General features: G+C 40.8%; 2 protein-coding genes across 6 annotated transcripts in view; one reads left to right on the forward strand and one right to left on the reverse strand.

Moving 5' to 3' along the window:
• The first annotated feature begins 979 nt into the window (after window positions 1–979).
• On the forward strand, window positions 980–9,057 carry snx11 (sorting nexin 11). 2 transcript variants are annotated; one of them, XM_049564400.1, is made up of 7 exons: window positions 980–1,225; window positions 2,800–2,834; window positions 3,162–3,248; window positions 6,222–6,322; window positions 6,528–6,623; window positions 6,724–6,948; window positions 7,632–9,057. In XM_049564400.1, the coding sequence occupies exons 2-7, from the start codon at window positions 2,811–2,813 to the stop codon at window positions 8,947–8,949; spliced, it is 1,851 nt and encodes a 616-aa protein (XP_049420357.1). In that variant the 5' UTR covers window positions 980–1,225; window positions 2,800–2,810; the 3' UTR covers window positions 8,950–9,057. The 2 variants fall into 2 exon arrangements, with proteins under 2 accessions (XP_049420357.1, XP_049420356.1); XM_049564399.1 differs by having other exon boundaries at window positions 981–1,225; window positions 2,795–2,834.
• A 1,897-nt stretch (window positions 9,058–10,954) lies between these two features.
• skap1 (src kinase associated phosphoprotein 1) overlaps window positions 10,955–25,808 on the reverse strand; it is a 37,596-nt gene continuing 22,742 nt past the window's right edge. For all 4 annotated transcript variants that reach the window (XM_049564402.1, XM_049564403.1, XM_049564401.1 and 1 more), the window contains 5 exons: window positions 23,415–23,612; window positions 20,820–20,873; window positions 20,589–20,698; window positions 12,420–12,522; window positions 10,955–12,044 (listed from right to left, as the gene is read on the reverse strand). In XM_049564402.1, the coding sequence (XP_049420359.1) occupies window positions 12,430–12,522; window positions 20,589–20,698; window positions 20,820–20,873; window positions 23,415–23,612 (455 nt within the window). In that variant the 3' untranslated portion in view covers window positions 10,955–12,044; window positions 12,420–12,429. The remainder of the gene's footprint in view (window positions 12,045–12,419; window positions 12,523–20,588; window positions 20,699–20,819; window positions 20,874–23,414; window positions 23,613–25,808) is intronic.

Here is a 25,808-nt window from a genome sequence, read left to right on the forward strand (position 1 = left end):
CGAGTTACACAACTGACGTCGAATGTCATAACAGCACAAAATACAAAGGTATTTTCAATCCTTAGGCTATATTTACAACCTCTTATTCATGAACATCTCCTTCTAAGTAAATGTGTTTATAATATAATCACACAATCTTTGCTCAGTTAACATTTAACACTTAATCTTGAACTGTGTGTTTCAGTGGAGACAAATAAAGGGTTGAGAGATGTCCAAGATTAAAAAATAAGCAAAAACTATTTAATATTTAAGCAGTTGCATTAAAATACCATTTTTTAAAAAAGGGAAAAGGTAATTGTTATTATCTTGACGTATGCCCTTCAGAAGTATCAGTGTCTTTCCTATTTTGTAATAAATTACTGCACAATTTTCTTTACACAAAAATGGAAAATATCATTATTATTAATATGCAAAATTTATATTACAAGGTGCAGTTCTTGTGCTCTACGTCTCTCTCTATCTCTCTATTTCAGCTAGCCATTTCAGAATCTTTTTTTGTTTATTTTTATTTATTATTTCTTTATTTTTACATTTTATTTTTTTGCAAAAAAAAGTGCCAAACAACAGACCTATATAAAAATCATGTGATGAAAATGAAAGGATTCAGATAATAAATAAAAAATAATAAAATTTATTTTGTCTTTAAGGGTTTGTCTAGTGCTGAATAGTTTGCATGTATTGTCGCATTTAATTTATAAAAACTTAAAATACAGGTTTTCTTCATAGAATTTACTTTTGTGAATGTCAAATTATTTTTGCTTACTGAAAAAATACATAAATAAATAAAATAAAGTAAAAACAACACTGAATAAAATAAAGTAAAACAACAAGATATAGACTGAAATACAGTAAAATAAAATAAAATAAATATTTATAATATAATATTTCCCATTCCGCTGTAGGCTCGCTGCTCTCACCCAATGATCACATCCAGCCCGGTGTTACTAACCAATCACAGCACAGCAGGGCGGGACCTAGCTCAAAGCGGGTAGGAAAAGAAACCAACACACCGGAAGCTGTAACGTCACAGCGTGACGTCGTGGCGGTTGACGCCTGCTTATGACTTGCGAAATGGAGAAAGGAGCTGTACGGAAAAAACAACAAGCCTCCTTATTTGAGGAATTTGTAGTTCAATAAAAGAAGAACATCAAGCAGCGGGGCCACGCCGACCACAGCCGGCTGGAGACTAACGTTGCCACATCGGCCGACATTTTCCCCGATGAAAGTAAGTAGTTGTTGGCTAGGATTAGCATTTAGGTTAGCATTTGTTTTCTGTAAGTTAGCTAACGTTAGATTGTTTAGAAGTGGTGATTGTTCGGGTCAGACAACTGGTTTACGTTAGTGTTTGGGAAGTCGGTAGCTTTTATTACATGACATGACATGTGGAGTAGTTCGGGGTTTAAACCATAAACTGTGTACCCTCTCTCCATCTTACTTTATATTTATGTTACTCTGAGTTTCTTTACACCCTACAAGTAGACTGGATAGTAAATATTGCCCACAAGCTGTTAAATTCTGGCAGTTTCTGACGGTTATTTATGAAATTTAAACAAATTTAGGACATAAAACACTAAATGAGGAAACACCCACCAGCTAGAACACATTGTCCGTTTTGATGTTGAGTAGCTGTGAAGTTAGAGGAGGAAACGTGGTGATGGAAGTTAGTTTCTGTGTGTTACTGATCAGCAACACTGTCTGAAATCTATGTATTTTTATTTGCCTTTTTTTAAAGCATCATTTGATTCATCAATAAGGCAAATGGCCACATAAACTCTGATTATCAGTTCTCAAATGTGACGATTTTGTGTTAATATTAAAAATATATGTGCTTATGGTATAGTCAAACTAAAGAGTAATTTGGAGACATCACCTCGGACATTTCTTTATATTTTCTGATAATTTAGAGTAAAGAACTTATTGATTAATAAAAAAAAAACATCCTGCAGGTTACTCAGTAATGACAATAATTTGTTTTAGCCTCTCTTTTCATATCTTTGCTATTTATTCATTTTTGGAGGGGCTGTAGTCAGACAAAAAGGCGATTGTGAGACATCATCTTTGATATTTCTTTCTATTTTTTGACATCTTATAGTGAACAACTAATTGATTAATCAAAATAGTCTGCAAATGACTCCATTATGAATTTATATAAGCTATAATTGACACATGCCTGTCCTATGTGTTTGTCTCTCTTCATATCATCAAATTTATTGAAGCATTTTCGGGGCAGCTGGAGTCAAGACAAAATTTTACCATGGACGTTTCTTTCTGTTATTGATATTTTATAGCAAATAACTAATTGATTATTCAAGAAGACAGTCAACAGATCACTCAATAATCAAAATAATTGTTAGTTGCAGCCCTGATGGGCGACGTCAGTCCTCACTGGTGTGCCACTCCTAATTATTGGTATGTTTTTCTTTTAGCAGGCTTATTTTTATGGGTGTGCTAGACTGACACTAGTTTAAAGGAATCTCGGCCTACCAGCTGTAAAGTATCTGGGTTATTGGCCTCTTATGGAGGATTTTACAAGGCAGCAAAGAGACTCAACACACTACTATAAGTTCAGAGGAGGTCACTTTGCTTTAAACTCTTTAAAAAAGCTCTTTAGAGTCTGAATCACCAGCCATAACACCTTAATGACATAGAGAGATGCATGCTAGTGTGACTCAGTGTTTTTTCGCTGACCAGCTTCTCTTTTGTTGGATGAGTCATCAGCTCATGACAACACTATAGAAGACATGCAGTTTGATCTTTTAAATTTCCTCCTCATTGATTTCTCCTTTCGTTGCAGTGCAGCACTCAGTAGGATGATCAGCAATCAAGAAGAGGATGTAAGTAACCCCCCTCTTTCTTTTTCTACACTAAATCTAAATAGTAATTTCTAATGTCAGTTCTCTTCTCTTTTAAAAAAATTCACATAAATGTCAAAGAACAAAACTTCCATTGATGAGTTCACAAACATTTGAGGAACTTCCTCTCTTTGAAGAGATCAGTATCAGAATCAGAAATACTTTATTGCGGGTCCATGTGTGATAGCATGTGTCGTGTCTGCATGCTTATCTACTGTACTGATCTCAATCTGTTGGTTTGAGCAAAACACACAATCACCAGTTTTTATTTAAGCTTGCAGAACAGTGACTTTGTTTGTGTCCTTTTAGGAATTTGTTGCAGTGCGGGTCCAAGATCCCCGCATGCACAACGAAGGCTCCTGGAATTCCTATGTGGATTATAAAATATTTCTACATGTGAGTATTAACATTTACACTACTATATGTCCGGTCACTTTAGCGTGATCTACTTGGGAGCTGGGCTCAGTTTTCAAGCAGAAATGTCAAACATTTTGTGGGTTCAGCTTCTCTCCATGTGAGGACTGCTACTTTTTTGTTGTTTAATTTAATTGCAAATTGAGTATTTTTAAGTTCTGGACTGTTGGCCAGACATCTGATGGCAATATGTTGAGGTATGGAAGATTGAGAGGTGCATTTTTTGCTATTTTCTGAAATTATTTCTGGAAGATAATCACCAGTATAATTAGAAAACAAGTGAAGTTGTTGACTTCTAATGCGATTGAGCGCAGATGAAAGACATTGAGGACTATTTGTGGTTTAAAGGTGCTACACAAATAAAGTAGCCTCACCCTAAAAAAAGAATATTTGATGATACTCACCTGATAAGAATTGCTGGTAGTTGTAAACTATTAAACCTGTCTCATACTACAAAATACTTTTAAAGGTAACAGGAGATTTAGACAGCCTGGAGCTTCACATACTAATCCCATAAGACTTTTGAGACCCTTTCAATTTGAGTTTAACCAAACTCAATTCTCTGTAAACCTCTGTGTTTGCAGCAGCATGGATTCCTTACATTTTGTTTGGACAGGAGTTGATGCTGTTGTCTGAGCAGCAGCCTGTGTGTTGAGGAATGCTGTGTCAGCAGCAAGGCTCCAAGCCCAGACGGATGTGCTGTGAGGGTGTTGACTCATGAAATTGGCTCAGATCACCTCACCTCACATGATCTTTCATCATTTTGTTTGTCGTTGATATGCTGTTGTTTTTTTCCACAGGTTAAAGTGATTCCCAAAAATGTACTCAATGTTATTATTAGAATTCCAGAAAATAGCTTTTCTAGATTTCTTATCTTCTCACTGCCTTTGTCACCTATCACTAAACCTGCACACGTAACTATTTCAGCTGTTGTGTAAGGCTTAGTTCACTGGTAGTTTTAAAACATGGTTTTTTCCTCCCTAGTTCTCAAAAAAACCCAAAAAACTGACCACACAGGGACTGTTTAAAAAAACCCCAACAAAAACAAAACTGAAATGCTAAACCAACGAGTGGAGATTTAACCCGATCATCCAAAAGTGAAGCTGATGTTGGCCAATCAGAAGCCTCAAAAAAAAGCTATTACTAGACAGCTACCTGCAGCAGTGACCTTGGTAGCTTATTCTGATGCTTGTTTTCCTAAATATAAGAGTAGAGTAACTGTATGTTTAGATGTAAACAGACTAGAAACACCACTATTTTGGCCACGTCTCCCACTGCACAAAATGTCGCCTCATTTGTGAGATTTCATAAAGGAGATAACTTTGCACACGCAGATATCACAAGGTAAAAACTCAGTTTTTCAGTCTAGACGTCGACATTGAAAACAGAGCTTCTGAAAATCTTCGCCCTGGAAGGAGTGTTACAAAAGATCTGTTTCAAGTTACTTAAGATGCAGTTTGTGTGTGGATGAAAGGCTAAAAACGTATACAAAAAACTACATAAACAAATCCTGTGTATGTGTGGACTAGGCCTTACATTTTAACCTAAACACTTACTTGTATAGACTATTTTGAAACTCCTAAAAAAGACACCCAAACATGGCTCAATGTCTGATTGCTCTTCACAGTACAACATGTTGGGCTGCAGCCAACAATTATATTCAATGTCAGTTATCCTGCAGATTAGTTTCTCAGTAAACTGATGAATTATTTTGTCTATGAAGTGTTAAAAAGTGAAAATTCGTGTTGTAATTTCTCATAGCCAAAAGGCACATCATCTTGTTTTGCCCAACCATCAGTCTCAAACTCATATATATTGTGTTTACCATCATATAAGACAAAGAAAAGCATTGTGTACTCAGGTATGAGAAGCAGGAACCAGCATATGTTTGGTATTTTTGCTTGAAAAACCACTAAAACAATTATTCTATTATCAGAATAGTTGGTTGTGGTGGAAGTACTTTTTCTTGACTTTCCCACCAACTCAGTGCACTGTGGCTTTAAATGAACTGATTGATGGAAACGGATGCATAATGTGATGTTTCTGAGGACTTTCACCTTCTGATGGAGTTTGTTTTTGATGACGAGAACTTAACCAACACTTCTTGTAATTGATTACGAGTGGTCAGAAGAGAGCTTGTGGTGCAAATCAGTTGACCGTGTCACACATTACTGGAACAAATCTGACGTGATAACGTTTTAGTTCTGCCAAAAGTCAACAGCAGAGTCATTCCAGTTACATTCATCACCAAATTTGAAAGAACAAATGTGAATACACTGTAATACATCAAATACAATATGATAATATTGTAATACAATTTTAGAATTAAAGGATAATTAATGGGTAACCAAGCACCATGTCCATAACTGGTTTCTCTTGAAGATGTAAATCTTTCAAAACTGGTCACACATATTTTGTTTGAGTTTAAATTAAGGTTCAGTATTTTGCTTAAAAAGCTGCACACTGTAGTTTTTATCCAACAGGAGGATGTAGTGCATTTGTGGGGACTATTTTCAGCTGTGGATTAATCCATATTTGGGGCTCCTGTTGGACGCTGTCTGTCAAGTTTTTTGTCAAAATTGGAGCACTATGACACAGAGCAAGAAAATATATTAGCTTCTGAAAATGGTTCTGGTTTTGGTCTTCTTTCTTGGGATTTGTTGACAACAGGAAGAATGTGAAATATTGCCAGGCTTCCCCTTTAATGGGATTTTACACTCTCTGTTTGTATAGATCCTTTCATGGCTATTCTATTGTCAGGGGAACAGCTTTGGTCCCTGTTTACTTCCTGTCAGCTACAGAGGAACCTATTGAATAGCTTCATGTCAGTTACTGCATTGACAAACATGCCAACAGGAAATAAAAAGGGGCCCATTGACAGTGTTTCTGTTGTGAAGTTAGAAAAGTTAATCCAGTATTGTTGACTCTAATATGTATGTTTTTTTTAATTTCCAGACCAACAGTAAAGCCTTCACGGCGAAGACGTCCTGTGTGCGTCGGCGCTACAGTGAATTTGAATGGCTCAAGAAGAAGCTTCAGAAGAACGCTGGTTTGGTGTAAGTTGTGAAAAGTGACCGGCTTGTCCTATTTTTAGCTTCTTTTAATATCCTTTCTTACGCAATTGTGGTAAAAGAGAAGCACATAGTTGACACAAATTTGCCTGCATGCATTATCCTTTTCTGAAGTTCACCCACGTGGCATTTCTGGGTCATATTTATTGTGGCAAATATCTACAAACATGGTTACTTTTCATCCTTGTAGGCCGGTCCCAGACCTTCCAGGAAAATCCTTCTTCTCCTTCAGCAATGAGGACTTCCTGGAGAGGAGAAGGAAAGGACTTCAGGCCTTTTTGGACAGGTCAGTTCTTCAAAAAAAAAATATCTGATCTGCTCTGATAAATTACAGTTTTGTAATGCAAGCTACTGTGAGAGGTAACTATTACCTTTTGTCCCGGCAGCGTGGTGAATATGACAGTATGTCTGTCAGACAGCCAGCTCCACCTCTTCCTGCAGACTCAGCTGCCAGTCGGTCACATCCAGGACTGTGTGCAGGGCCACACTCCGTACACTGTGACGGAGGCCATCCTCACCTACGCCTCGTCCAATCGGGGCCTTGCTCAGGCTCTGGAGGACAATTCCATCAAAGAACCGAGTTTGACCGTTTCGTATGAGTCCATGGAGAGGTATGAGGGATCTAAACTACTGATGTAATGTGGCAAAAAAAACCTGTTACCTTTGCATTTTCTCTTCTACTGAAGTGTATTCTCACTGTGTCTGTCATTCTATAATTGATATGAAAAAATCTAAAATGTGCTGCATATTTTCAAGGATTAAGCACTATGTATTGAATTAAGGAAATCAATGCTTTTTTGACAAGAGTTTGATAGAATATTGTTTCCACTTTAATATCATTACAGTGAATGTGAAGCTTTATGAAGCCAGTTAGCTTAGTTTAGTGCAACTAACGGAAAAAAGGGGAAACAGTTAATCTTTCTCTGTCAGAAGATGACGAATACACCGCTACCACCTGCCTGGCCAAGAAATAGTCCAACACACAACCCCCTCTAAAATAAAACCTTGGGGTTTCCACACTTCTGTATTTGTACAGAATAATTAAGTTATCGAGTATTCATTATTGAGCTTTAGAGGTGTTGCTAGGCGTTGTAGTCAGGCGGAGCCAGACTAGCCATTTTCAGTCTGTACGCTAAGTTAAAGCTGCCGGCTGTAGCTTCATACGAACACAGACATGAGAGTGGTATCTCTCAGTGCTCTGCAGGAAAGTGACCAAGCAGATTTTCCAGAATGCAAGTTCCTGTTCTGTTGTTACTGTCAGTTAAAGTAAATGTTTTTCTTGCCCACTCAACAGCCCAGCTCCTCATCAACCCACCTCCTGCATGCAACCTAAAGAGACCTTCTGCCCTGAGCTTTTGTCTTGTGGCGACCCTGACCCTCTAGACGACTTATTGGACGTCTGTAATAAGGACACAGTTGAGTTTCAGCACAAGGAGAAATCCTCAGTGAAGGTCCTCCAGAAGAACAACCACTTAGAGGCCGTTTTCGAGGACTGCTCCCCGTCAGAGGTGACCTTTTTCCTGGGTGACAGCCAGGATGTCCCTGAGAGCCTCAGCCTTACAGAACAGACCCAGCAGAGGAGCTGTCAGATACAGACACCAGTAGAGGTGCACTTGCCCATGGGGGCTGACTTTGAGGAGAAATGTGGGGTGGACAGCTTGCTTGAGGAGGAGTGTTCAGTCAGAGAGGAGAGCACTGTGACATTAGATACAGAAGAACAGAGTCGTCCTCGTTCAGACACAGAGGAGAAGGCTGAAAGTTCTGAAGAGGCAAAAATAGAGAAGTTTGACTGTGAGCCAGAAAAATGTGTAAATTCTGTATTAACTTTAGATTTTAAGGAACAGGGACCAGAAAGTGAAGCTGGATCTCAGCAGGAAGTTCTTGACGTTGTCTGCTCTGAGAAGCAGGTTTTAGAAATTCATGCAATGTCTGAAGTTAATGGTCATGACCACGTTGTTAGCTCCGAGGTTCACACTGAAGATGTCAGCTGTCCGGAGGAGTTTAAGAGCTCAGACGGACAGAAAGAACCAGACGACGAAAAAAGTGATGAATCTGAGAGCAAAGAGGAGACGACACTTGAGTCAGAAATCCATGAAGAAGACATTGTTGAACAAATGGACCAAGTCGAACAGGAAGTGGATGTGGTCAGGACCAAAGATGACAGCAATGAGGACAGCCACTCATCTTCCAATGAGAGCATCGTCAAGGTCAGCGATGAAGAAAGCGTGTGTGACGAGACCGAGGACTCTTTCCAGGCTGCAAACGGCTACATGAAGACGTCTCCTGAGGAGGTCACTCACTGGTCAGAAGTAGAAGTCTCCAGCAGAAACATTTTGGACCTACACATGAACAGATGCTCTGTGGAAAAACAGGACATTTCCGCCCAGGAGGACGAAGACGTGCAATACATAACTGACATCAGTGACTTTAGTAAATCTCTGGACCTTAACTCGACTGTAACCGGTGGAGATTTGACTGAAAATAGTGACTTTAGAATCTTAGAGAGCAGCTGCACGCCTGGCTTGGCTGATAGTAAATGCACAGAGCAGGAAACCTTGTCCTTGCTGTCTTTGGACGCCTCAGAGGAGACTCATGAGGTGGAGGTACATTAGTGACAGCTGAATGGCACCACATCGCAGAACCCAGAAAATGGATAGTGGAAGTTGTCGTCTGCCAAAGACACATTCGATCACACACACACACACACACACACACACACATCAACAAGATGCATAAAAAGTCTGCTCATTATTTACAGTCTTCACAACGCAGATGATCTGGTCTGTCACACATGTTATAGGTCTAACTTTTGCTTTTAAAAATAGTATTCCATTTTAAAATGTGCATCTTCATTTACACTCAGGTAAACTAAACATAGGCACTGATTTTATCCTCTGAGGATGATGATGATTGGCTTTTCAGGAACAGCAGAGGGTGTTCACGTTCACAACAGCATCATCATAGTTGACTCATATAAAGAGCTAAAGGTTTTTATTGTTGTGTAAACATACAATGTGATTTCATAAATGTTTTAAGTTTAACGTGACTGCTCTGAAACCTAGGCGTTACTTTGTGGGAGAACTGGTCCAAAATATGGAAAGAATATACACTTGAATTAAAGGAAAGATTCACGTTTTGTTTCAGACTATATTGACACTGTATGTACTTTAAAAGACACTTTGGTTGCTTTAATTGATCCTACTGACCGTCAAGAGATACCTTCTCTGTGAAGAAAACCAAATTCTGGTCAAAAATGTTCAGCATAAGCTAAAATGAAATGAGTTTCAGTAGTCTGGCGCAGACAAGTCTACAAACATTGAGGTCTGGACAAGATCTCCTCACAGCCAGTATGGACGGTAGAAACAATTACAGCAACCAAAAACAGTCTGAATCTATCCTTACAGTCACTGGAGAATCACACACAGCCATTATCACTCGTTTACAGCCTCACTTAATGTGAAACCCATAAAAACCCCTGCATATTTTAACTGCGTCCTATCTAATCCCAATATTGCAAGTTTAAAAAGTGGCTGTTCTTAAACATCTCGACCCGCTGCTCGACGAAAATCCTGTTATAATCGTCACATCCTGTTATGATGCATAGTAACTCTAGCTGGTTTGATTTGTCTACAGATGAAACAGAACTCAGTATCAGAGATTTACATCAGTTTGGTTAAGTAACATGTTTGGATTGAGGCCAAGCGTACATCTAATGAGTGGCACACGATGTTCTCAACAAAATGTTTTACAGGCAGGGAGAGAGAGTAAAGAACAAATTGTTCAGCCCAAGAAATTTGGTTATGTTCATTATATTTTATGTCATCATAATAAATGATCAGAATAAGAATTGGAACCTCTGTGCAATGGACACACCGGCATCTTTACAGTGGTGTAATAATAATGTGATAATGTGCATTCTTGTAATTTCAGTAACACTTTCTGCTCTGTTACTTGATTTTTTATTTTTTTTTTGAAGCTCAAAACTCCCAAAAGAGGAAACACCATGGTTTACATATACTAAGCTTTATCGTCAGTCTGGTGCGCAGTTTACATGTAGTTTCTCCAGATTATTGAGTTCATGTTCTAAATAACTACAATTTTTCTTTGTGAATCACTACATTTAAACAAAGTATACTTCTGTGAGCACAGTCCGAAAAGTCCAGTGTTTAGGATTTAGGGGCATCTGTTGGCAGAAATGGAATATAATATCCGTAACTGTGTTTTCATGAGTGTATAATCACCAGAAAATTAGAATCCTAATATCTACAAACAGAGCAGGTCCTCCTCCGCGGAGTCTGCCATGCTGTTTTACATTAGCCCAAAATGGAGAGACCCAAACACTGGCTTTAGACAGGGCAATTTGAGTTTTGCGTCGCCCACACAGGAGAGGTCTCAGTTCTGTAACCTCACTGCTAAATGCCACTGAATCCTACACAGCCGACCTTTAATTCCAGTTTGTCTTTAACGTGGCTGCAGTCTGACCTTGACATTTTTTCCTCACACTACAGCTGCTGCTTGTGATTCTAATTATTTTGGTCCAATTAAAGAAGGGACCCAGAGATTACTGTGCCGTTGCACAACAGAAAGCTTCATGATTCACTTGTCCCGTGTCACAGCTGTGGGATCTGCTAGGAGGATTGTAGAGTACTGGGTTTAGCTTTTTTATATTGTAAATGAATACAGGTTGTTGTTTTTTTTGTTTTTTTGACAAGTTGCTTTCAAAAACATTTTTTTAAAGAATGTTCCAGCTTCGGAGGAGACCTCAATTTTATAACATGGATCTACAAGGGCAGTGATAACAACCTGAGTGACTGTGTCCATGTAAATCTAATTTTATTTCAAATAAATAGTTTTTCTTCTTTACTGTGTTACATGTGACTCTTTGTGGTTTCTGTGTCCAACCAAACACATCTTATGCCTTCAAGGCAAGATACTGGAGCAATCCTGCCACCCAGTGGCTAAAAATAAAACAGTTCAATAACCACACATCATTTCAACCGAACATCAGAGACAGGCAGTAAAGGCTGTTACTATTTTGGGGGATTTAGGTCTGAAACATACAGTGCAGCTTTAAAATATTTTACATATTGTACATAACATCTGCAGCTTATTAAAATGTAAGTCAGGAATGAAACAAAAGAAAACAAATGGTTATTTATTGCTCATTTTAACCAGTGAATTTATAAATGTATCAGACGACAATAATTATAATATAATTTCATTATTCATCATCCTGTTAGTTAATCTTCTGAATAATCAATCCATGAAAAATTAAAACAAACAGTCTGAAAAAATCCCATCATTATTTACCACAGCCCAGTGACGTCCCCTTAAATTACTTTCTTGTCAAATGTGCAGTCAAAAACACAAATATATTTAATTTATAATGATATAAAACAAAGAAAAGCACCAAACCACGTCTGAGAGGCTTTTGCTGGAAAATTACTGAAACCATTAATCAATTATTAAAGTAGCTGGTGCTTAATTTTCTGACAGAGACCTAACTGACTGATCGACTAATTGTTTTAGCTTTAGTTTGCATATTAATATTGTAGATAAGACCTTTACAAATAGTCCATAGTGTACAGGAATAATTATCACTGCGACAGATTTACATGATATAACTTACAGTCTCATTTTTCCAATGACAAAAGACTATCTGATGAGCGGTCTGTGAAATTCATGGCCGGACGTGTCAGCAGCAACACTGTAAAAAAAAAAAAAAAAAAGTGTCTAAGTATATGTATAAAAATAAATAAATAAGCACACTATCAGAGAAACATGCATTAATAATTCAGGATTCATTTTGAGCTGTGCTTATCTAACAGTATTAGGGAATCATTTTCTTAAATAGGACAACCGACACTGTAATCATGCGTTTGCTGCACATATTTATTCTCACCCATTGCCCTGCTCGGATGGCTTTATGCAGTACTTCTTCCAGCCAGCAGATGCCATAAATGGCAGGTCAACGACTGAATATACCTCAATGGCAATCTGGATGAGTACCAGGGGGACTGTTTCTGTGTATTAGGCCACTGTAATGGTCCATAATGCTGATGATAAGAGAGTGCCTCGGTACCTGTTGGAGCTCAGAGGATGTAGGCAGGGTGCAGGAAATCCTTGGGGACGATACCCACAGTGCCATTCAGCTCGCCGACCCACCAGCCGTGAATGTTGTACTCCTGCAACCCAAAATGAACAAATAAACAACCGTGAGTCTCCGAGGGGTCCAAGGACAAGTAAACGAAGCAGGATGAAGCACCAATCTCACTTTTATTTGATCTGAGTGCACCGTTTGTCTCATGTTATTAACATTAGGACAACCATTTAAATGATTTGAACGGCAATTACACGTGGCCTCAATCCCTTCCAGTGCCGACTAAAATAATAAGGTTAAAACTGTATAATCTGAACTTTAGCAGAGGGAATCCAGGAGAGTCCAGATCCCACCTGCGAAACAGCCATGTACAATACTCTGACAGACACTGGGGTGCATTAGCCTCGAGGGTTTTCTTTCAAAAATGGGAAAAAAGGTAAACAAGACCATTGAGACTGTGTCTAAAATAAAACTGCTTTTTTTTTTACTGCTCAGGAGCCATAACAACAGCCTGCCTGTTCCCCCAGACTAATTATGACAAGACTTCATTTCTGCGTTTAAAAAGGAAACAGGCAACAGGAGTGTTCCATTTACACACAGAAAAAGATTAAATACTCAGCAAATTAAACTGGTGTCTTACAAAAATAAGACCTCAGTGAAGTTAATAAAATCACGTTTCCCAGTTTTAATATCACCAAAAGTGCAATACCTTGAAGGCTTAAAACAAAATAAGATGCTTTAGAAAATGAAACTGGATGTTTTCGTTCTGCCTGGGGGGCATTTGCAATAATTTGGTACATTTGGCATGAAAAAATACAATACTTTGCATCCATTTGGAAAGTTTTAATCAATTAAATTCAAAAATTAAAATCACATACTTTATTGTCATAAAAAAAACATTTCACCTGACTTGTTTCTGTAATTAAGAAATACAAAAGCCCCCATTTAAACTAACTAAATAAATTTGTGAGCCAAATAGGAGGAAAAGTTTCCTACAAGAAGGTGTTGATAATGAAAATATAATTTTGACACACTGAGCTGCTGTTAGAGACTAAAATCTGATCTTAAAAATAAATGTCACTCTTTAAAAAAATAGATTTAGTGTAGCGTCTAATTATGTTGGCTGAACGCCTTAAGCAGCATTTTACAATCTGCGTTTGTGATGTACCTTTTTCAAGTATCAAAATTAATTGAATCAAATTGTGGGTGAGATTTTATGTTGCATGTAATCATCAGTGAAATAATCGCAATCAAATTCATGTTGGATAAAATTCACACACTCCTAATACACACATAAAGGTGACTTAGTTAAATAATAGACATTAATTAGAAGTGAAAATATTCTGTAGTCATGGCCCATAAAGAATTGAAAACATGCTGATATTTTAGGCACATTTTCCACATCGAAAAACTCTGAATTAAGACAAAAATTTCATTCATTCTTGCATTTAGGAACTTGAGTCAGATTAAGCACCACGTGATCATCTGATCGCAGCAGTTGGGCTCTAACTAGATCCGTACTGGATCAATATTTGGCCAGAGATCAGAGGGGCGTCGAAGCCCAGCAGTAGGAACAGAGGAGACACCAGCCGGCCGTCATTTCCCTGCCCTGATGGAACGAGAAGCCTGGCCACTCATCTCTCCTCTGTTCTCCAGCAGATTGAGAATGGCTGCGTGAACAGTTTATCTCGGGGCTGAGGAGAAGATGAAACGCTAAACTACACACAGGCACATACTACATATGTGCGAGCAGACACACGTACATGTACGTTTTACATGTCTGAGATTGGAATCGCTTCACTTCTTGCTCTAACAGGTTCTAGTTGTGAAAACAGACACATACTCCGACATGATGAATAGCATTTTGTCAAAGGTGCAGCCCATCATCAGGACCTGACACCTCCCTCCATCCAGAGGAATGAGGCCTGCAGCTAATGAGAGGGGTTTGGACAGCAAGGATGAATGGACCGCTTAGAAAGTGATAAACCACAAGACTCAAGTGTTGTTACAGCACAAACAGGTACCCACAATAAGCAGATTGTCCATCCAGGCCTCATCGTTTTCCCCTACGAACCTCGGTGACAGCTCACACTGGGACGCTCCAGTATGCTTGGCTCTCTGACAAACTCTGACTGACAATTCAGTGTGTGTTTGAGCTCATAAAGCAGGGGGAAAGTTAAGGCCAAAATGGCCTTTTTTATGCCCCCCATAAGACTGTAGAGGGAAAAGCCCAGTTGCGGAAAGCTGGCTCTGGTTCCCATTCGTGATAACGTGAACAGAAGAGGAGGAGAGGGGAGACAGACGGACGGGGGGAGGCATCGCAGAGAGGGAGCGAAACAGTTTTTCTCTCCCTTGGGGGCGTCGCAGCACTATTCCACCAACCGTAGTGACAGAGAGTTTTATTTATCTCCGCGGCCCATCTGTGCAGTCGGTCTCAAATTCTCCCTGAGAAAGGTCTTTTGGATTATCAGCGCCGCCATTTTAATACAACTGCTACATCACAGAGTGGGCGCCAATGGCGGTGGAAGTCTGTCAGGCGTGCAGAGTCCATCTTCCTCATACTTGAAATGGGTTCATCCAGAGTACACCTGCTGTAATAGGGACATTCCAAGAGGCGTGGAGAGTAAATTATCCAAATGACAAAAACTATGCTAACTCCTCAATGTCCTCTTCCTTCTGTTTGTTTTCCTCTTTTTGTCTTTTAGGTTGATTTGTTTTTGTGATGTTGCATCTTAAGCTGTGAAATGTTACGGTTGGGGCAAAGAACAGGCATATCTCGGCTCATTGTGGCAAGTTGTTGGTCTGAAATGGAAGATGTTCCCTCCAAAATGCTCTGGGGTGAGAAAAATCAGGCGTCCTCGAGTGGCTGAGTTCTGGGAAATGTCTGCTTTTATCTCATTAACAAGATGTAGCAGGACACACAGTATGTTGTCACATATCACAGTCGGTGTTTGCTGCAACCTGGATGCAGATCAAATCTGTGTGGGAGCAGAGGGAGGAAAAAGGGGAGGGGGCCAAACAGCGCCGTGTCGTGGCGGCTGCGGCGCGTTGACTCGTTGACCTCCCGGTGACTCCTCCGCCGAGAGAGTGGGAATGAGCGTGGGCGGGGCTGGCACTGAGAGTGGGTTGCCATGACAACACCTGCAGTGTACCGGCGCGATCGTTTATTTACCACTCAGGGGGCTGGCTAATGGTGGCATTCTGATAGGCCCATCGCTCATGTTCCCGACCGGAGGACGGATTGACAGCTACCCGAGCCTGAAGCGAGGAGAAGGTGAGTCGAGGTTGGTTGGATTGCGGTAAAAGACAACGGGTGAGGCGGGTGACGCCATCATCACCATCATGTGCCTAAACAAAACACAGCTTTAATGTCTCTCTTTCAGAAAACACCTTTTTTCTTATAGTAAAATTCTGTAGAGGTTCAGACTGCATGTCCTCTTCTTACTCTCTTTTCCTTTCTCATCTTGTTCTCACACACATGCGCTCCCAGATGAAACACACACACTCACACACACACAATCCCAAATGCATACAAACTAGGGGGAGTGCTAATAAGCCTGACACATGAGGCATCTTTCCTCGGCCACCAGCTGACTGAGGCAGGCCTTGGGCGTGATGGAGCGCAGGAAGTCTCTCATTGCCCTGCTGCTGAACCCGCCGCCTGGGTGTTACAATCTCTCCCTCCCTCCCTCCCTCCCTCCCTCCCCATTTCCAACCCCCTCCCTCCTTTCCTCCCCTTTCCTCTCGTTCCATCTCTCCTGTAGCAGCCTTTCCGCTTGCATCCTCTCTGTTGTTTTTTTTTCCCCCTGCATTTCTTTCTCGTCTACATAGACTCATCAGATACACTGCAGCTCTCTGCAGTTCTTCCATCACTGGTCACTCTAACAAAGAAACATGGACAGCTCCACCAGGCAGAAGCCCATGATCTGTAACCTGCTATTAGGTTAGCGAGCTCTCCTCGCTGCCCACACAGGTAACACCTCATGAATGAGCTGGTAATACCTGAAACTGTGCTGGGAAAAGCGCTTATTTGGGGGGCAGTTATAAGGATTCTGTGCCAAAAGAAATCTTGTCGAAATCCATCCAGAAATATGGACGATAATTCCACACAACCAGAGATCGAAATGGCTACTTAGTGTCCGTTTTTTCCAAGTGGGCTTTTAATTAAATCAGTGAATTGGCTTCAAATTGGAAACATGACAGAGCATGAGAACGTTTGAAAATATCTCAGGGACGATGAGATTTAATAAAAAGAAAACCTACTCGCTCCTTTCTAATGCACGCCTGGGATTACAGATAGCTCCTTAACTTAATAGCAATTTAAAGTGGATTTGTGTATGCCACTGAGTGTCTGTAATGATGGCTGTTTACGCCGCCCCTCATTTATAATAATTAAGCAGAATGGATTGGGGGTGGGTTGCTCGGACGCGGTTCTGGGCTATTGGCTTGGGCTGAATAATGACCTACTGTAGTTGACCGGGGGATGACCGCTGCCTCCTGCATGACCCCAAACCCCAGACTCACCCCCTGCTACTTTGGGTGGTAAATAGGATGTCTTGCCTGTCTATAGCGTCTTGGTGTCTATGGCCACAATAGCAGCCAGGGGTCTTTAAATGGGTGTGTGACAGAGAAAAGGAGAAAGGAGAGGGGGGACAGGGTTCACACAAAAGAATAAAGGGATCCACCCTCTTTGTCTCTCTTGCTTGACTTTTCCCATCTGATTGTTTGCCCACTTTTCCTTTTCTTCAGCTGTATTCAGCTGTTGTGACCTGTGGTCAGTGGCCCAAAGCGGCTTGTTAAACACAGAAGAAGCCTATGACCCTAAAATAAGACTGTCACAGGTAGCCCGGATATAAAATGAGTCGCGTTTTCAACACAAAATGAGTTTTAGAATCTCTTCTTTCAATATTTATTATCATAACTTGTATTTATAAGAGGCTATAAATCACAACAATAAATATAAAAGGCTGTAAATCAGCTTTTGGTGTTTGTGTAAGTTGTCTTTAATAAAACCGTCCTGTTACAAGACTCTGTGAGAAACCACCACAAGGTGTCAGTGGTGTCCATGTTCTCATTGTCTCTAACAAGCAGCTGCAGCTGAACACTTTGGCCAAATGTGATGTGACGCTCTGCTTTGGGAGACGCACCGGATTGGCTGGCCCGTCTCCCTCTCTCTGAGTTTTGGTTGGACGACGAGTGGAGAGGGAGAGGAGAGCAGGGCGATGGAGAGAAAGAGGAAGAGGTGGCAGCGGTGCTTGCCAGAGTTTTAAGGACCCTGGATGGGTTTGTGCCATAAATCTCTTCCCACTCCATCCCGCCGTTCTCCATGAGTGCCTGTGGGAATACAGGAATGTGACAGCTGACCTGTAGAGCCCATGTCTTTTGATTCTGGATACATAAATTAGAGGGCAAGAATGCAGGACAACCTTATGGTTCAGTGTGGGACATGGCCGACAAAGTACACAGGCATTACACGTGTCAGGGAGAAGTGAAACAATAGCTTTAAGCCACTGTGATAAATTAATCTGATCCCGTTATGACACATTGTAAATCCTTTAACAAATGTCTAGTTACATGTTACAGGATATGATGCAATGGAAATGTGTGCGAAACATCTCAACAATTTCAATCGAGTTAAAAAATCTGAGTGTGATACTGCAGAAAACCGAGCTCACCAGTATTTGTCATCACACACTAAAATGTCAGTGTAAAGCTATAATGCGCATTAGAAAAATGCAAGCTCTCAGAAATGAAATGCCAGAGCAAAACTCACAAGATGGATTTAACGGTGTGTTTCTACCTCATGTATCAGCGCGCTGAGCATCGCCATCGAGCTCTGCAGAAAGCAAGTTAGGCATCGCTGAAACCGGCGGCAGAGGCGCACTACGAGATTAATTCTCTTGAACTAATGGGATTCATATGAGTTGTGAGGTTCCTAATTTATTTACTTTGTCAGTGATACACAGATATGCACGCACACACACACACAGCAGCACACAGGGGAGAAAAAAAACACAAATACAGTAAAAATGCCCCCACTTTACAGTAAGTGAGAGATCAATAATGATGGATGAGGGCCTTTTATACAATCGGCATGTTCTCCTCAGTTCACAGCCATATGACACCACGCCTGTGGCTATCCCATTCTGCACTTCAGCAGTCAATCACATCCCAGCTTTAAAAATAACAGTTTGTTAGCACCATTGATTTAGCACTTAGAGCGTGTCCTTATTACCTTGTAATTATGGTCAGTGTTGACATAACAGCACAGACAACCAGGCCTCCCACCCTCTAAGAGAATTTATGGGCCCTGGTTTTATTACGGCCATTTCATGTGTCTGGGTCCCCAGTTAAGCGACAGACTTGAGTTCTAGCCAAGGGCCCGTATTTCACTCATCGAGGTCAGGGTTCTCAGGAATCCCCCGTAAAACTGAACGCTGGTGGGGGCCTGCGTGTACACACAGAAGACGCAGGGAAGCCCTCCCCAAGGGCTCATTAAAACAAATAGCCGATTACAGGCTATAATCCAAATAATGCTATTCATGGGGGAGATGTGATGCTTTTAAGACGTAAAATGGGACACGGGTGGAGTCGTGTCGTCACAGCAAACCCAACACTTCGGAAGCAGTCCGGAGATCACCTCTAAATAATTTACAGCCAGACCCTCTCTTTAAATCCATTAGAGGATAGTTAGAATACTCTCTCGTCGTCTGTCACTGTGTTATGACTTCAGCGTACAGCTTGACAAAACAAGAGTAATCTGTGTCATTAAGATTGTGAGATACTAAAACCAAGTCTTGCTTCCAACCTGGACTTAGTTTGCTTTTAAGGTCTTCAGTGGAGCAGTAATCCGATCCATACAGTGAAAAGTAATACGCCAGGCAGGGCTGAGGCTGTTTGAGGCGGATCTGTAGCACCGAGCCAGGTCCCCTTTGTTTCCCCAAGTACGCTGCCTTTGTCATCCTTGTGTGAAAAATGGACAAGGCTGTTTTGACATTTTCCCCTATCAACCAGCACGCACAGACAGAGAAGGCTGGCATCTCATTAATCTGGCACTGCCAAGAGAGCCTCAATTAAAAGTCCATCTTCTGCGAAGAGCATAATTCACCTGTGCCATATCTGCTCTTACAAACAAAAGGCTTCATTTCCTTCAGCACAAACTGATAGTGTTTATTTATCCATCTAAACCTAAAACCTTGACTTCTTTAATGAACTATAAAAGTAAAAATTATTGTTTCTGCACTGAAGCTAGAACATATTACAAATAATTAAAATTCAGTAGCTCCAGCTGCTGATTAAAGATGCAGGAAATACATAATGTCTCAATCTTTACCACATAATTACCGACAAAAAAGCTGAATATACTGTAAATTCTTCCTCCCTCCGCTCTTCAGATAATTTAGCCTAAACACAGAACATGATGATTCAATTTCAAACCGACCAATAGAAACAGTCTGGGAACAAGTCCCTCTACGCTGCAGAGTAAAAGTGCCCAAATTACAAGCCATTGATTTCCAGTAGGGTGGCTTTTCACTGGTAGATACTCTGCATGTAACTACAAGATGGCCATAAAACACGAGGAAATAGATTGAGAGAAAAAGAGCTGAGATGCAGGATGGCTTCACCTGCAGTTTATGTCAAACAGAAAGGAAGGGCTTCGCATGGCTGCCTACTCAATTAACCCCTGTGATAGAGGCTCCCATAATGAACAACAGCACCATTACGCAGCGCCCGAATGGCACTTCACCCTAGTGGCCTGGGAATAGACAATGCCACTGTTGGTGCTTCGCTGCTGCATCGAGACACGAGTGCTCGCTAACAGAGGAATTTAGACGTTGGGGATATCAGCATGTTCAGAAAGTAAATGGGGGCAAAGTGATTACTGGTATTGATGTTGTTTAACCCTTAAATAATTACATATTTTACACATCTGCATCACATTTTACTCATTTCAAACTACTGTAATTGCTCCTATAATTACGTCTACGAATCAAGGGTGCAATCAGGAATGGTCCCCATTAGAGATGAATGGCAGATCAGTAATCTCCCACTCCAACTGACTGGGAGAGAGTGTGTCCAGGATGCACAGATTTCTAGAAGCAGTTTAAATAACCTCTCGGATTATTTTTGGTTGATGATGGTGATGCTGACCTTGCTAATGACGTAGATGAGATCTCCTCTCTGGAAGGTCAGCTCGTCCGGCTCGTCGGCCTGGCAATCCCATAAACCCTGGTAGTAGTTAGCGTAATCTGATGACGAAGCTGAGAGGAAATGCAGAGTGCAAATTTAAATAAAAGAGCGAGACAATGTTCTTTCCCCACTGTGAACTATTAAGCTGGACATTTTCTCATTATTAGTAGAGAACTGTAATGAGGTTCTGACCTGGTTTGTTGTTCCTCTCGCTGTTCTCATCTGTCGGGTCTGGAAAATCCTCCTCTAAATAAACAAAACAAAGCAAGCACAACAAAATAATCGTGGCACAACATTTATCCTTAACTGGCTTATGAGTAGAAAACATTTTTAAACTAGACATCAGGACCCAAACATTTTTATTTTTTTATCTAAACTGCAAATTAATGATAAGAAACATTACCTTCTGCTCAAGTACAACTATTTTTCAGAGGGTTTCTTTTTGTGTCTAACATTAGGGACAAATGTGCAGTTAAAAAAAAAGCATCAAGACAAAACAAAACAAACAAAAAATAAATAAAATGGATCATCAGCCGATCCCTGATGCAGCACCGCATGACACAAGATGTCTATTTTTCTCTAACCAGACTGAACTCCACGATGAGAATCAATTTGTTCACATTTATCAGAGACCCAAGCGGGAAAAGTTAAAGAAAAAGAGGCTGTCTTTAACGGTGCGCAGAGGCGGACGTGTCATTGACTGCGGGGCGTGGCACCCGGTGGTCTGAGAGGTGACACAGTGATATGCCTGCCCTCTGTCTCCCACATCCATCCTTAACAGTAGCAGGCTGACAGCCACGCCACAACCCAGCAACACTATCCACCTTCCAGCACAACCTGCGCCTCTGCTTCCAGGAAGGACGACACACACAGAAACACACACACCCACACACACACACACACACACACACACACACACACACACACACTATATATCCACATGCATATTTGTAATTAGATTTACAGTTTGGATGTAGAAAGTTTCTTATGTGTAAATGTTAGGATGTTACTTTTCTCCTTTTTTCAAATACACAATTTTAGGTTGCTGCACATTTCATGAATTAAAAAAAACTTCTTTAAAAAGCAAACGACATCATTGTAAGTCTCATTATGTCGATCTAATGAAATATGAAAACACTGTGCATTGTTACAAAACCAAAAAGAGCACAGGGAGTTATTTAAATTCTGTTTGCAAAGGGCCCAAACATTTGTTCAGCGCTCTTCAACTGCTGTACAGAAGAGCATCCCTCAGTCGAGAGGCCACCGCTATGGGCCAACGGTTTCTATATCAAAGTGATTTAATTTTCCAGTCAATAAAATCAGTCATCAGCACCAGAGCCAATTCCGCCATCGCTCTGCGTTCTGCCCGCAACTGAGCCATGTTCGGAGTTTTGCTTCGACAAAACTGAGAGGAGCTCATCACAGAGAAAATGATGCTTCACTCTTACGCGACATTTCCTCACTACTTTGGCTGCTGCACGTGCAAAATGTATCTGACAAGGGTGCAAATGTTTCATATTTCCCACACATTTAATGTTAACAACTTTTGGAAAATAATCTTAAACTTCAATGACAAGTCCTGCAAGGTAATCTCAAATGGTCATCTTGTAACAAACAAATTAACGAAGACGAATATTTCTACTTTTTAAGAAAAGATTTGTCCTCAACTACAAACACAAACAGCTTTCCTCATCTTTTGTAATCCTGATTTATGAAAATAACCACAGAATCAACTAACTTAACAGTATAGAAGCTGTAAGTGAGCAAAGAGAGGTGCAGAATGATTGATAAGTGAAGGGGTGAGAAAGTGAACGAAAGAGCCCGTCATTCGATATGCCATCTGTGGTCAGAGTCTGTACCTCTTCCCAGATGGCTTTGAACGCCAGCGTGACAGTCTGAAGACTGATTTCCCTCTCACCAGTGATTTTGGCAAAGGTAATGTACTCACTGAGTGAAACAGAATCTTGATGTATCTTATTTAATAGAAAGAGTGATGGACGACGGCCCTGAGAAGATCAGATCACCCCTTTTGTCCTTCTCGGGATCTTGTAGCCACCCTGACACATGGGACTGTCTCCCCCCGTCGGTCGGGACTCACACACACACTCTGTCTCGCAACATTCTCAATCAAACTCTAATTTCTATTAAGGATGTGACATTAAGAGCTCCAGAACTATTTTAAGCCCTGAGAGATGCAGTTTTTACTTCCTTTCAACTAAATTGCTGTTGCTAGGCAATTTTAGCCAAAACTCTGCTTAGTGGATTGAATTGTAGGCTATTTGTTGCCTGGCAACATTAGCTAATTGGACGTTCTATGACAGAGCATTCGGAACTACTCGGCTCTCGCTGATTTCAACAACATAACTGTTTCTCAACAGATGGCTCTCAGTGAGATAAGGAGGAAGCTGATTTCTAGTCAGCGTAGGGAGAGTCTTCCCTTCCTGCCCTGTGTGCCTCTGCAGCAGCCACCTCAGTCCTGACAAGCTTATTAGTGTTGCTTGATTTAAAATGAGTGATCAGTCTGGGTGTTGTGGTGGTAGGGAGGTACCTGGCAACACAAATTTCACAGCCAGGGGAGATCATCACAAATATTTCTTGCTGCAAAAATCCCTCAGGGCTCGAGTGTGTGTGAGGCAGTGTCTATTTGTCTGACTGAGTATCATGAGAATTTGTGCGTGTGTGCAGCCTTTCTGTCTATTTGTCTGTGTGTGTGTGTGTGTGTGTGTGTATGTGTGGGTGGGTGGGTGCTCGTGTGTCTCTGCATGCGAGGTAACCACATCCTCATACCTGGCAGCATCTCGTAGATATCATCGTCCTCCTCGTCGACCTCCCCCGTCTCATGCCCTCCTCCCAGTTTGCCGCTCTGAGAGACCTGGGCAGCGCCTGGCCACGGAGGGGGAGGGCCGGTTACCCCCTCAATGTCATCATAGGTCTCCTCTTCCTCTTCCTCGTCATCATCGCAAGGGATGGAGGTGGAGTGGAGATCTATGAGTGGAGGAGAGACAACATGATGGGCGGCGTTAGCATCAAGATGGAGCGCGGCGTGGCACAAACGACACGCACATGCATTAAAGGGTAAAGTAAGAGAAATGTCTGAAGGGTCCTGACTGCACAACAGGCTGGGACACGTGCCACATCGCAGCAGTGACAAACACTGGAGGCTTTAATGCTGCCTGCAGTTCAAGATCATTTTCATTATCTATTAATATGTTAATAATATTTTTTGATTAAGCAATAAATTGCTGAGTCTGAAACCGCCAACACAATTTCCCAGTCGATTTGAAGGTGACATCTTCCAAATGCTTATTTTGTCTGACTAACAAAAAACCAAAAAACAGTTAAAGGGAGTTTGAATTTTTTTTTGAAGTGGGGTTGTATGAGGTACACCTGCATCACCCTCAGTAGATGGTGACCTGCGCACTCCCAGTTTGGAGGAGCAGTTAGAAGCACCACCACTAAAGCTAAGCAATGTATTGTCGTGGGGGGGCAACAGCAAACTGTAATATTTAGAATATTTATACGGGTCAACTTGCCGTCAGAAAGCTCTTTCTAGCGGGGAACTGAAGCCGTTACATCGCTCTCTTTAAAGCCACTAGACTCCTTTTACCACTCAGGACATAAGAGTTGGTACTTATTGTGCAGGGTTGGGTACCAAAACTGTTTCTATACGACCGGTACCTAACTGACCAAATAATATCACAAATTTTGTCTCCTCACTTCGGTGCGAGTGTGTGTGTGTGTAGTGAGAGAGAGAACGAGTGCGCAAAAAGGCGTGTGTGCTAGTGACGGTGACAGTGAGGCTGCACTGACCGAAGCAGAGAAAGTTCAACATAACAGTGTACTGTGTGAACAAGTTATTTGTTGTTAGTAATGCTGTAACACCCAAGTCAGGGCCTTGTGTCTTGCTTGTCACCGGCTGACTGAAGTGAAGGGAGTAAGCCCCGAAATTAGCGAGCTAAGTTAGCCTCGCACTGGAGGCTAAGGTGGACCAGCTATTTTCCTTGTAGTGACAATATCTGCCACTCCTGAACAGATAATGGAGGAATGTCTGGCTATGCAGTCTCTCCTGAGTTATTAGAACTGTAACTTTTATTTAGTGTTAAATTAGTGTAGCTGAGTTTTATTCATTAGGTGAATTTGTTGACAGTATTTTGTCTTTATCTAAATTTACATATTTAAGTATACTTTAAACTGCTTAGCCTTATATTTTAATGTCACTGACTGTCATTTGTTATAAGTACTAGTTCAGGGACTGTACTAGTATCAGAAAAAACTCAAACAATACCCAACCCTATTATTGTGTGAATTTGGTGTTTTAAACGGTTAATTTAATTTCACCAAAGTCACACAATAACACAAACTATCTATCTAACCGATGGAGGCAGCAGTAGACCACCAACCTGTTTCCCATGAGGTAAAATTACTGTTTTTGTCAAAAGAGTGTGAGGAATTTGAGGAGAGCATAGACAGACAGTGAATGTATTCAAAATATAGCAAATAATTAAACTAATACTGATTTTTTTAGGTTGCTAAAATACATTTGACTGCTGCCCCTGTCCACAGCTGTACATTGTTTAGCTTCCATAGTGGTACTCGTGTCTGCTTCTCCAAGTAGATAATACACTGACTGTGGATAAGTACCTCATATAACCCCACTTCAAAAAATCTAAACAATCCTTTTAATGTACAATTATATAAAAATATAAAAGCAGCCAATCCTGACATTTGAGAAGTCAGAACCAGCCAATATCTGCCATTTATGCTCGATAAATGATTCCCCAGCTTTCCTCTATATATTCTGTTTATCTTTAAAATCTCAATTTGGGTTGACCTAGTGATTAAGAGTCATACAATATAAATGCATCATTTGTTATATGTCATACCCCTCTCTCTCTCCACTTGCATTTCCTGTTTGCATTTCTACTTTCATTATCAAATAAAGACAAAATGCTAAAAACAATATTTCCACACAGTTATCAAAAATGAGAGTACATGTTAAAAAAAAGTCAGCCTTGTTCTCGAGTTAATGAGGAGGTAGAGTGGGTAAATAATAATCATCTACATGTTCTGGATCAGACTGCATTTCGTAGTAAAACTTGTCTGGAAGGAAGTAAGACAAACTGCAGAGTGTCTGTTACTTCCCGCAAATCAGTGGCCCGGCCCGAGCCCATTTTAGAGTAG

This window comes from Epinephelus fuscoguttatus, linkage group LG20, assembly GCF_011397635.1.
Source record: "Epinephelus fuscoguttatus linkage group LG20, E.fuscoguttatus.final_Chr_v1".
In the NCBI taxonomy this organism is placed as follows: domain Eukaryota; kingdom Metazoa; phylum Chordata; class Actinopteri; order Perciformes; family Serranidae; genus Epinephelus; species Epinephelus fuscoguttatus.